Genomic DNA, 12,500 nt, shown 5'->3' on the forward strand with positions numbered 1-12,500 from the left:
TTTTGTTACTGTAGTAGGTCATTTAAAACAGCAGTGGCTCTTGTCAAATAAATGATCTTTGATAAAAAAAAATGTTTGCAGCAGGTCCTCAAAAGCAGCAGAGCGCTATTGCCTTGTCGTATAGAGGATCTTTGACTGGCATTCCTGAAGCTGGTCCTTAAAAAACAGCAGTTGCTCGTGTCATATTAATTATCTTTGACACGTCTTTCTTGCAGCAGGTCCTGCAAAATAGCAGTGACTCTTGTCATATAAATGATCTTTGACTATTGTTACTGTAGTAGGTCATTTAAAACAGCAGTGGCTCTTGTCTGAAAAAGGATCTTTGACAAAAAAAAATTCAGCAGGTCCTCAAAAACAGCAGACTGCTACTGTCTTGTCGTATAGAGGATCTTTGACTGGCATTCCTGAAGCTGGTCCTTAAAAAACAGCAGTTGCTCGTGTCATATAAATGATCTTTGACACATCTTTCTTGCAGCAGGTCCTGCAAAATAGCAGTGACTCTTGTCATATAAATGATCTTTGAATTTTGTTACTGTAGTAGGTCATTTAAAACAGCAGTGGCTCTTGTCAAATAAATTATCTTTGATAAAAAAAATGTTTGCAGCAGGTCCTCAAAAGCAGCAGAGCGCTATTGCCTTGTCGTATAGAGGATCTTTGACTGGCATTCCTGAAGCTGGTCCTTAAAAACAGCAGTTGCTCTTGTCATATTAATTATCTTTGACACATCTTTCTTGCAGCAGGTCCTGAAAAATAGCAGTGACTCTTGTCATATAAATGATCTTTGACTTTTGTTACTGTAGTAGGTCATTTAAAACAGCAGTGGCTCTTGTCTGCAAAAGGATCTTTGACAAAAAAAAAATTCAGCAGGTCCTCAAAAACAGCAGACTGCTACTGTATTGTCGTATAGAGGATCTTTGACTGGCATTCCTGAAGCTGGTCCTTAAAAAACAGCAGTTGCTTGTGTCATATAAATGATCTTTGACACATCTTTCTTGCAGCAGGTCCTGCAAAATAGCAGTGACTCTTGTCATATAAATGATCTTTGAATTTTGTTACTGTAGTAGGTCATTTAAAACAGCAGTGGCTCTTGTCAAATAAATGATCTTTGATTAAAAAAAATTTGCAGCAGGTCCTCAAAAGCAGCAGAGCGCTATTGCCTTGTCGTATAGAGGATCTTTGACTGGCATTCCTGAAGCTGGTCCTTAAAAAACAGCAGTTGCTCTTGTCATATTAATTATTTTTGACACATCTTTCTTGCAGCAGGTCCTGAAAAATGGCAGTGACTCGTCATATAAATGATCTTTGAATTTTGTTACTGTAGTAGGTCATTTAAAACAGCAGTGGCTCTTGTCAAATAAATGATCTTTAATAAAAAAAGGTTTGCAGCAGGTCCTCAAAAGCAGCAGAGCGCTATTGCCTTGTCGTATAGAGGATCTTTGACTGGCATTCCTGAAGCTGGTCCTTAAAAAACAGCAGTTGCTTGTGTCATTTAAATGATCTTTGACACATCTTTCTTGCAGCAAGTCCTGAAAAATAGCAGTGACTCTTGTCATATAAATGATCTTTGACACATCTTTCTTGCAGCAGGTCCTGCAAAATAGCAGTGACTCTTGTCATATAAATGATCTTTGACTTTTGTTACTGTAGTAGGTCATTTAAAAACAGCAGTGGCTCTTGTCAAATAAATGATCTTTGATAAAAAAATGTTTGCAGCAGGTCCTCAAAAGCAGCAGAGCGCTATTGCCTTGTCGTATAGAGGATCTTTGACTGGCATTCCTGAAGCTGGTCCTTAAAAAAAAACAGCAGTTGCTCTTGTCATATTAATGATCTTTGACACATCTTTCTTGCAGCAGGTCTGAAAAATGGCAGTGACTCTTGTCATATAAATGATCTTTGAATTTTGTTACTGTAGTAGGTCATTTAAAAACAGCAGTGGCTCTTGTCAAATAAATGATCTTTAATAAAAAAATGTTTGCAGCAGGTCCTCAAAAGCAGCAGAGCGCTATTGCCTTGTCGTATAGAGGATCTTTGACTGGCATTCCTGAAGCTGGTCCTTAAAAAACAGCAGTTGCTCGTGTCATATTAATGATCTTTGACACGTCTTTCTTGCAGCAGGTCCTGCAAAATAGCAGTGACTCTTGTCATATAAATGATCTTTGACTTTTGTTACTGTAGTATGTCATTTAAAACAGCAGTGGCTCTTGTCTGAAAAAGGATCTTTGACAAAAAAAAAAATTCAGCAGGTCCTCAAAAACAGCAGACTGCTACTGTCTTGTCGTATAGAGGATCTTTGACTGGCATTCCTGAAGCTGGTCCTTAAAAAACAGCAGTTGCTCATGTCATATAAATGATCTTTGACACATCTTTCTTGCAGCAGGTCCTGCAAAATAGCAGTGACTCTTGTCATATAAATGATCTTTGAATTTTGTTACTGTAGTAGGTCATTTAAAACAGCAGTGGCTCTTGTCAAATAAATGATCTTTGATAAAAAAAAATGTTTGCAGCAGGTCCTCAAAAGCAGCAGAGCGCTATTGCCTTGTCGTATAGAGGATCTTTGACTGGCATTCCTGAAGCTGGTCCTTAAAAAACAGCAGTTGCTCTTGTCATATTAATGATCTTTGACACGTCTTTCTTGCAGCAGGTCCTGCAAAATAGCAGTGACTCTTGTCATATTAATGATCTTTGACACGTCTTTCTTGCAGCAGGTCCTGCAAAATAGCACTGACTCTTGTCATATAAAAGATCTTTGACTTTTGTTACTGTTGTAGGTCATTTAAAACAGCAGTGGCTCTTGTCATATAAAAGATCTTTGACTTTTGTTACTGTTGTAGGTCATTTAAAACAGCAGTGGCTCTTGTCTGATAAAGGATCTTTCACAAAAAAAAATATTCAGCAGGTCCTCAAAAACAGCAGACTGCTACTGTCTTGTCATATAGAGGATCTTTGACTGGCATTCCTGAAGCTGGTCCTTAAAAAACAGCAGTTGCTCGTGTCATATTAATTATCTTTGACACGTCTTTCTTGCAGCAGGTCCTGAAAAATAGCAGTGACTCTTGTCATATAAATGATCTTTGACTTTTGTTACTGTAGTAGGTCATTTAAAAAAAGCAGTGGCTCTTGTCTGATAAAGGATCTTTGACAAAAAAAAAATTCAGCAGGTCCTCAAAAACAGCAGACTGCTACTGTCTTGTCGTATAGAGGATCTTTGACTGGCATTTCCGAAGCTGGTCCTTAAAAAACAGCAGTGGCTCTTGTCATTTAAAGCAGTGGTCCCCAACCACCGGGCCGATTGGCCGCACAAGAAATAAAAAAAATAATTAAAAAAAATATATTTATTTTTTATTTTTTTATTAAATCAACATAAACACAATATCTACATTATATATCAATATAGATCAATACAGTCTGCAGGGATACAGGCCGTAAGCACACATGATTGTAATTCTTTATGAAAAAATAAAAAAATAAAAAAATAAAAGTCTGAAGCTAAAGTCATAAAAGTTTAGGTGCAAAAGTTATGACTAGAGATGTCCGATAATTACTTTTTTGCCGATATCCGATATTGTCCAACTCTTAATTATTGATTCCGATATCAACCGATACCGATATATACAGTGGTGGAATGAACACATTATTATGCCTAATTTTGTTGTGATGCCCCGCTGGATGCATTAAACAATGTAACAAGGTTTTCCAAAATAAATCAACTCAAGTTATGGAAAAAAATGCCAACATGGCACTGCCATATTTATTATTGAAGTCACAAAGTGCATTATTTTTTTTAACATGCCTCAAAACAGCAGCTTGGAATTTGGGACATGCTCTCCCTGAGAGAGCATGAGGAGGTTTAGGTGGGCGGGGTTGAGTTGGGGGGGTAGGGGTTAGCGTGGGGTGTATATTGTAGCGTCCCGGAAGAGTTAGTGCTGCAAGGGGTTCTGGGTATTTCTTCTGTTGTGTTTATGTTGTGTTACGGTGCGGATGTTCTCCCGAAATGCGTTTGTCATTCTTGTTTGGTGTGGGTTCACAGCGTGGCGCATATTTGTAACAGTGTTAAAAGTTTTTATACGGTCCACCCTCAGTGTGACCTGTATGGCTGTTGACCAAGCATGCTTGCATTCACTTGTGTGTGTCAAAAGCTGTAGATATTATGTGACTGGGCCGGCACGCAAAGGCGGTGCCTTTAAGGTTTATTGGCGCTCTGTACTCCTCCCTATGTCCGTGTAAAAAGTCATACATTTTACTTTTTGAAACCGATACCGATAATTTTGAAACAGATACCGATAATTTCCGATATTACATTTTAAAGCATTTATCGGCCGATAATATCGGCAGTCCGATATTACCGGACATCTCTGGTTATGACTAAAGCTGTATTTTTATTTGTACTTTAATGTCACTAACAGTTTATTTAATAACAAAAACATGTATTATTTATTTTGTTTATTTTAGCACTACTCCAGCACCCACCGCGACCCCAAAAGGGACAAGCGGTAGAAAATGGATGGATGGATTTTAGCACTACCCGATTTGTTGTGCATTTATTTATTTTTTTCATCAGTTTTTGAGTGCCTTCTTTTGCAGTACGTTTGATTGGAATGGATTTTCCTCATTTCTAAGGTTTATGTGTTCAATATATAATAATCTTTGTGAGTAACACATGCTTTCATATCTGTAAAGTAAGCAGGTTAGATATAATTATTGAATACCATTAAAGTCAAGAGTAAAGTTACTAATTCAGTGTTGATATTTGTTTATTTAAATATTTATTCATTTCCCTCTGTAGTGGAAAAGTTGGTCAAAAAGGTGAAAAACCCCTAATAAAAAGGATCTTTGGCTTGTGTTATTGCTGCAGGTTCCCCTCGCTTCAAATAAGGGATCTTTGAAGAGGAGGAGCAAGGTTGTCTTCTCATAAACCATCGCACAATCGCGGTATCAAGACATCATCGCCGGCGATAACGTCGTCATTGTGAGATACTCTGTGATTCCCACCTCTACACCAGCGGCTACACACTGTGTGTGTGTGTGTGTGTGTGTGTGTGCCTTGCCTACGTCAGCTTCTCTGTTGCCATGGACACCGTGGGTGGGGAAATATCAATGAGCGACTAGAAGGAGCCAGACGGGGCGTTCCTGTTCCTGCATTAATGTGAAGGTATTGCTGTGCTGTCTCTGCAGCCTAATGAAGACGTATGACACGTGTGTGTGTGTGTGTGTGTGTGTGTGTGTGTGTGTGTGTGTGTGTGGAGGAGCAGGTAAAGTGCTGTTTCCAGCATTTAGACCAGACCACAATAGCAAGCGTTTGACCTTGTTCGCTCCTCCATCTTCTTCCCTGATGGAGGCAGAAGAAGGTGGAGCGAGGGCAATTAAAGGACAGTCAGCAGAAGGACGTGGAGGACAAATCTTGCGTTGCCCACACACGCCCCTCCCCACCCCAACCCACCCTCGACCCCCTCCCCCTGCCAAACTGCTGACAAGGACGCACTCGGGCGCCGGCTAAAAGCCGGGTGGGCTCCTCGGGGAGGTCTAATGGGGGCTCTTCGTACCTACCTTTGTCCAGCAGCTGGTTGAAGAGGGACACGTTGGAGAAGAAGAAGAGGTAAGCAAACATCTGAGCCTGGATCTCCGGGTGGACCTGGTAGCCCTGCAACAGGTCCTGGCCACTCTGGAGCACCTGAACACACACACACACACACACACATACTGGTTATCATTTGGAATGGGGACCAAGTTTTTGATCATCACTTGAGGGGACCACCCTTTCTACAGGTTGTGGAGGCATAACAAAAAATGGTGTAAAATGGCCACTGCCCAGTTAGCTCATACACGTCTTTAAATCTCTGGATTGATGAAGTAATGTGCTGATCATTCTTACTGGGGACCCTGGGGATAAAGAGTTAGTATGGTTCATGGGGACCAAATTTAAGTAATTTTGCATAATTCACACAAATTTGTACGTGACTACTGAGGACCATGTAAAAAAAAAAAAAGTTGAAATGAAATATGACAGGATCATCAGAATACATCACTACAGCTGTCCTCTTATAGGAAGTTTCACCACTTAAATGTTCAAGCAAATCCTGCATCTTCTGTGACATTACTGAAAACTGCTATTGAGCAGTAATGAAGTTGTCTGCAACTCCAACTACCATATATAGAAGGATGGAACATTCTGAACGTGAATCATACTTTAAGGTAATAATTAGGGATGTCCGATAATGGCTTTTTTGCAGATTTTTCCGATATTGTCCAACTCTTAATTACCGATATCAACAGATACCGATATATACAGTCGTGGAATTAACACATTATTATGCCTAATTTGGACAACCAGGTATGGTGAACATAAGGTCTTTTTTTAAAAAAAATTATAAAATAGAATAAGATAAATAAATTAGAAACATTTTCTTGAATAAAGAATAAAGTAAAACAATATAAAAACAGTTACATAGAAACTAGTAATTAATGAAAATTAGTCAAATTAACTGTTAAAGGTTAGTACTATTAGTGGACCAGCAGCACGCACAATCATGTGTGCTTACGGACTGTATCCCTTGCAGACTGTGTTGATATATATTGATATATAATGTAGGAACCAGAATATTAATAACAGAAAGAAACAACCCTTTTGTGTGGATGAGTGTGAATGGGGGAGGGAGGTTTTTTGGGTTGGTGCACTAATTGTAAGTGTATCTTATGTTTTTTTATGTTGATTTAATTAAAAAAAATTAAATAAAAAAAATGAAAAACGATACCGATAATAAAAAAAACGATATCGATAATTTCCGATATTACATTTTAAAGCATTTATCGGCCGATAATATCGGCAGGCCGATATTATCGGACATCTCTAGTAATAATGTTTTATAATCATGCTGTATGAAAATGTCATCCTAAGGAAAAAATAAGAAAAAAAAATAAAATCACTTAGGCATCTTCAGAATGGATCTGACTATTATTTAAAAAGGTTTCCCTTTAGGGGACCTGTTTTTTTGTCCCCATACCGTCAGAGGTCCCCCAAAGGTGACTGTGTAACCCAGGCCTGGGCAATTATTTTGACTCGGGGGCCACATTTAGAGAAAAAAATGTGTCTGGGGGCCGGTATATCTATTTTTAGGAACACTAATACAAAACCTCACAATAATGTCTTATTGAATGCTTAAAAACGTTACGACAGACCGTAATGGAATTTTTACATTTTTCTATGAACGATAAAACACTGAATATTGACAAAATATGAACGTCAAACCCCCTTTCGATTGACATATTTTACATTCAAGTGAAACATGGCAAACAGTAAAATATGAACGCGAAGGGTACAAAATAAACCCACCTACAATCTGATGTATCTGGTATTTGATGAATTTCCCCCAGGGATCAATAAATTACTTTCTATTCTATACATCACTAAGCTTTAGAACTTTGTTGTGAAAATCTCCTTCCGCGTCTGTGGAAACGCTTCCCGCCCACACTGCTTGGTGCCTCGTCTGAGCTGGCCATAGTAACTAATTAGATGACCATAGTAACTAATTAGATGACCATAGTAACTAATTAGATGACCATAGTAACTAATTAGATGACCATAGTAACGAGTATATCATCCATAAGCGCAGATTCCAACCATTGAAATACTTAGTATAGTTGAAGACTTACGGTCATTAGAAAACATCACTGCACATCATATTGGCAGCTACACTTTGTAAGATCTAAAAAAATTATTTGGGAATGTCCGGCGGGCCAGATTGAAAAGCTCAACTGGCCGCATGTGGCCCCCGGGCCTTAATTTGCCCAGGTCTGGTGTAAACAGAGCGATGTCCCCATGAAGTAAGCATTGCCAGAACACACACACACACGCACACATTTTTATGCCATCTGTCGTCTTTATGAGCATGCAAGTACAACATTAAGACAAAAACTCTAAATAAAAAGTAAATCTTTTTAAATGACTTTAGATATGTTGGCAAAAAACTTAAAATAAATTGAAACAATACAACAAAAATTTTTAAAAATAACAGAAAGTAAGATTTAATTTACATAATTGCTAATTGTTAATTTGTGTCTTTATTACAAAAGCTTTTTTATAAAAACTGTATTTATCTAACTGAATTTTTTTGCGTTCAAACTGTGGTAACTGAATTTCGTTTTTTTTTTTACATCAAATTATGCTGAAAATGTATTTGATGAAAAACGTGAGCAAAATGCGTTTGTATAAAAATGTTGTATTTTAAAATTCAGTGTATCACGTGACTCCAAACTTGACACCTCATTGGCTGGGTCTGAGACTGATCGATTGCTTCAGTCAATTAACTGCAGCATTATTCGCTAATTAACAACTACAGCACTAATGTCACAATCATTTGGAGTGCTAATCGTTACCTGGCAACTCGAGCGTTAGTCGCGAGTTGTCAACTGGGGCGATAATTGTTAGCTGACAACTAGAGCAATAATCATTAGCTGACAATGCGAGTGCTAATCACTAGCTGACAATAAGCGCGCTAATAGCTTGTTGGCAACTAGCGCATTAATTGCTAGCTGACAACTAGCCTGCTAAACGCTAGCTAGCAACAAGACCACTAAACGCAATTAGCGTGCCAATCGCTAAATGACAACTGCGGCATTAATTGCTAGCTGACAACTGAAGTGCTAATCATTAGCTGGTAACTAGAGCGTTAATAGCAAGTTGATAACTAGGGCGATAATTATTAGCTGACAATTACAGCGCTAATCGCTAGCTGAAAATTAGCGCGCTAATAGCTAGTTGGCAACTAGTGCATTAATTGCTATCTGACAATTAGAGCGCTAATCGCTAGCTGAAAATTAGCGCGCTAATACCTAGTTGCAACTAGTGCATTAATTGCTAGCTGACAATTAGAGCACTAATCCCTAGCTGAAAATTAGCGTGCTACTAGCTAGTTGGCAACTAGTGCATTAATTGCTAGCTGACAACTAGCCTGCTAAACGCTAGCCAGCAACAAGAGCACTAAACGCACTCAGCGTGCCAATCGCTAAATGACAACTGTGGCGTTAATCGCTAGCTGACAACTGGAATGCTAATCGTTAGCTGGCAGCTAGAGTGTTAGTTGCAAGTTGACAACTAGGGCAATAATTGTTAGCTGACAACTAGAGCAATAATCATTAGCTGACAATTAGAGTGCTAATCTCTCGCTGACAATTAGTGCGCTAATAGCTAGTTGGCAACTAGTGTATTAGTTGCTAGCTGACAGCTAGCCTGCCAAACGCTAGCTAGCAACAAAAGCACTAAACGAAATTAGCGTGCCAATCACTAAATGACGACTGCGGCGTTAATCTCTGGCTGAGCGCTAATGGCTATCTGGCAACTAAGGCTCTAATTGCTAGCTGACAACTAGCGCACCAATCGCTAGCTGACAACTGGAGTGCTAATTGTTAGCTGGCAGCTAGAGTGTTCGTTGCAATTTGACAACTAGGGCAATAATTGTTAGCTGACAACTAGAGCAATAATCATTATCTGAAGATTAGAGTGCTAATCTCTCGCTGACAATTAGTGCGCTAATAGCTAGTTGGCAACTAGTGTATTAGTTGCTAGCTGACAGCTAGCCTGCCAAACGCTAGCTAGCAACAAAAGCACTAAAGGAAATTAGCGTGCCAATCGCTACATGACAACTGCGGCGTTAATCTCTAGCTGAGCGCTAATGGCTAGCTGGCAACTAAGGCTCTAATTGCTAGCTGACAACTAGCGCGCCAATCGCTAGCTTACAACTGGAGTGCTAATTGTTAACTGGCAGCTAGAGTGTTAGTTGCAATTGACAACTAGGGCAACAATTGTTAGCTGACAACTAAAGCAATAATCATTAGCTGACAATTAAGAGTGCTAATCTCTCGCTGACAATTAGTGCGCTAATAGCTAGTTGGCAACTAGTGTATTAGTTGCTAGCTGACAGCTAGCCTGCCAAACGCTAGCGAGCAACAAAAGCACTAAACGAAATTAGCGTGCCAATCGCTAAATGACAACTGCGGCGTTAATCTCTAGCTAAACGCGAATGGCTAGCTGGCAAATAAGGCTCTAATTGCTAGCTGACGACTAAAGCGCTTATCGCTACAGTAACTAACAACTAGAGCACTAATCGCTACTCGAAAACTAGAGCGCTAATTGCTGGCTGACAACTAAAGTGCTAATTGCTAGCTGACAAATAGAGCATTAATCACTAGCTGACATATAACAGGTTAATTAATGGCTAGCTGGCAACTAATGTGCTAATCGCTAGCTGAAAACTAAAGCGGTAATTGCTAGCTGACAGCATATGTATTTAAAGACATTTACATTTCTGCGGGTGGAAATATAAAAACATATATTCTAAATAAATCTCCCAAAACTTTCACGGCCCCCCTGCTGTACCTCTGCGGACCCCCTGTGGAAGACCTCCGCTCCGGACAGGCTAACCTCCTCCAACCTCCGAGGACAAAGCTACGAACTATGGGAGACCGGGCTTTCTGCTCCGCCGCTCCCAGTCTGTGGAATGCTCTCCCTGACCACCTGAGGGCACCACAGACTGTGGATGGTTTAAAAACCCTTCTTTTTTAAAAAAAGCCTTTTTATAGATATATGCATACTAGTTCTAGCTATTAAGCTGTTCTAGTTTTTATTTTTTTAATTATCTTTTTCCCTGACCACCTGAGGGCACCACAGACTGTGGATGGCTTAAAAACCCTTCTTTTTAAAAAAGCCTTTTTATAGATATATGCATACTAGTTCTAGCTATTAGGGTGTTCTAGTTTTTATTTTTTTATTATCTTTTTCCCTGGCCACCTGAGGGCACCACAGACTGTGGATGGCTTAAAAACCCTTCTTTTTAAAAAAGCCTTTTTATAGATGTATGCATACTAGTTTTAGCTATTAGGGTGTTCTAGTTTTTATTTTTTTAATTATCTTTTTCCCTGACCACCTGAGGGCACCACAGACTGTGGATGGCTTAAAAACCCTTCTTTTTAAAAAAGCATTTTTATAGATATATGCATACTAGTTCTAGCTATTAGGGTGTTCTAGTTTTTATTTTTTTTATTATCTTTTTCCCTGACCACCTGAGGGCACCACAGACTGTGGATGGCTTAAAAACCCTTCTTTTTAAAAAAGCCTTTTTATAGATATATGCATACTAGTTCTAGCTATTAGGGTGTTCTAGTTTTTATTATTTTTTTATTATCTTTTTCCCTGACCACCTGAGGGCACCACAGACTGTGGATGGCTTAAAAACCCTTCTTTTTAAAAAAGCTTTTTTATAGATATATGCATACTAGTTCTAGCTATTAGGGTGTTCTAGTTTTTATTTTTTTATTATCTTTTTCCCTGACCACCTGAGGGCACCACAGACTGTGGATGGCTTAAAAACCCTTCTTTTTAAAAAAGCCTTTTTATAGATGTATGCATACTAGTTTTAGCTATTAGGGTGTTCTAGTTTTTATTTTTTTAATTATCTTTTTCCCTGACCACCTGAGGGCACCACAGACTGTGGATGGCTTGAAAACCCATCTTTTTAAAAAAGCCTTTTTATAGATATATGCATACTAGTTCTAGCTATTAGGGTGTTCTAGTTTTTATTTTTTTTATTATCTTTTTCCCTGACCACCTGAGGGCACCACAGACTGTGGATGGCTTAAAAACCCTTATTTTTAAAAAAGCCTTTTTATAGATGTATGCATACTAGTTTTAGCTATTAGGGTGTTCTAGTTTTTATTTTTTTAATTATCTTTTTCCCTGACCACCTGAGGGCACCACAGACTGTGGATGGCTTAAAAACCCTTCTTTTTAAAAAAGCATTTTTATAGATATATGCATACTAGTTCTAGCTATTAGGGTGTTCTAGTTTTTATTTTTTTTATTATCTTTTTCCCTGACCACCTGAGGGCACCACAGACTGTGGATGGCTTAAAAACCCTTCTTTTAAAAAAAAAAGCCTTTTTATAGATATATGCATACTAGTTCTAGCTATTAGGGTGTTCTAGTTTTTATTTTTTTAAATTATCTTTTTCCCTGACCACCTGAGGGCACCACAGACTGTGGATGGCTTAAAAACCCTTCTTTTTAAAAAAGCATTTTTATAGATATATGCATACTAGTTCTAGCTATTAGGGTGTTCTAGTTTTTATTTATTTTTTATTATCTTTTTCCCTGACCACCTGAGGGCACCACAGACTGTGGATGGCTTAAAAACCCTTATTTTAAAAAAAAGCATTTTTATAGATATATGCATACTAGTTCTAGCTATTAGGGTGTTCTAGTTTTTATTTTATTTTTATTATCTTTTTCCCTGACCACCTGAGGGCACCACAGACTGTGGATGGCTTAAAAACCCTTCTTTAAAAAAAAGCATTTTTATAGATATATGCATACTAGTTCTAGCTATTAGGGTGTTCTAGTTTTTATCTTTTTTATTATCTTTTTCCCTGACCACCTGAGGGCACCACAGACTGTGGATGGCTTAAAAACCCTTCTTTTTAAAAAAAAAAGCATTTTTATAGATATATGCATA

General features: G+C 38.4%; 1 protein-coding gene and 1 long non-coding RNA gene across 4 annotated transcripts in view; one reads left to right on the plus strand and one right to left on the minus strand.

Moving 5' to 3' along the window:
- radil (Ras association and DIL domains) overlaps window positions 1-12,500 on the minus strand; it is a 75,767-nt gene that overhangs the window by 19,319 nt on the left and 43,948 nt on the right. For all 3 annotated transcript variants that reach the window (XM_062026512.1, XM_062026513.1, XM_062026515.1), the window contains one exon: window positions 5,545-5,668. In XM_062026512.1, coding sequence (XP_061882496.1) covers window positions 5,545-5,668 — 124 coding nt within the window. The remainder of the gene's footprint in view (window positions 1-5,544; window positions 5,669-12,500) is intronic.
- The window catches only part of LOC133633804 (uncharacterized), an 8,442-nt gene continuing 1,065 nt past the window's right edge, over window positions 5,124-12,500 (plus strand). Inside the window, exons 1-2 of the long non-coding RNA XR_009821837.1 lie at window positions 5,124-5,149; window positions 5,247-5,593. This is a non-coding gene — a long non-coding RNA (uncharacterized LOC133633804). The remainder of the gene's footprint in view (window positions 5,150-5,246; window positions 5,594-12,500) is intronic.

Source organism: Entelurus aequoreus, linkage group LG18 (genome assembly GCF_033978785.1).
Source record: "Entelurus aequoreus isolate RoL-2023_Sb linkage group LG18, RoL_Eaeq_v1.1, whole genome shotgun sequence".
Taxonomy (NCBI): Eukaryota; Metazoa; Chordata; class Actinopteri; order Syngnathiformes; family Syngnathidae; genus Entelurus; species Entelurus aequoreus.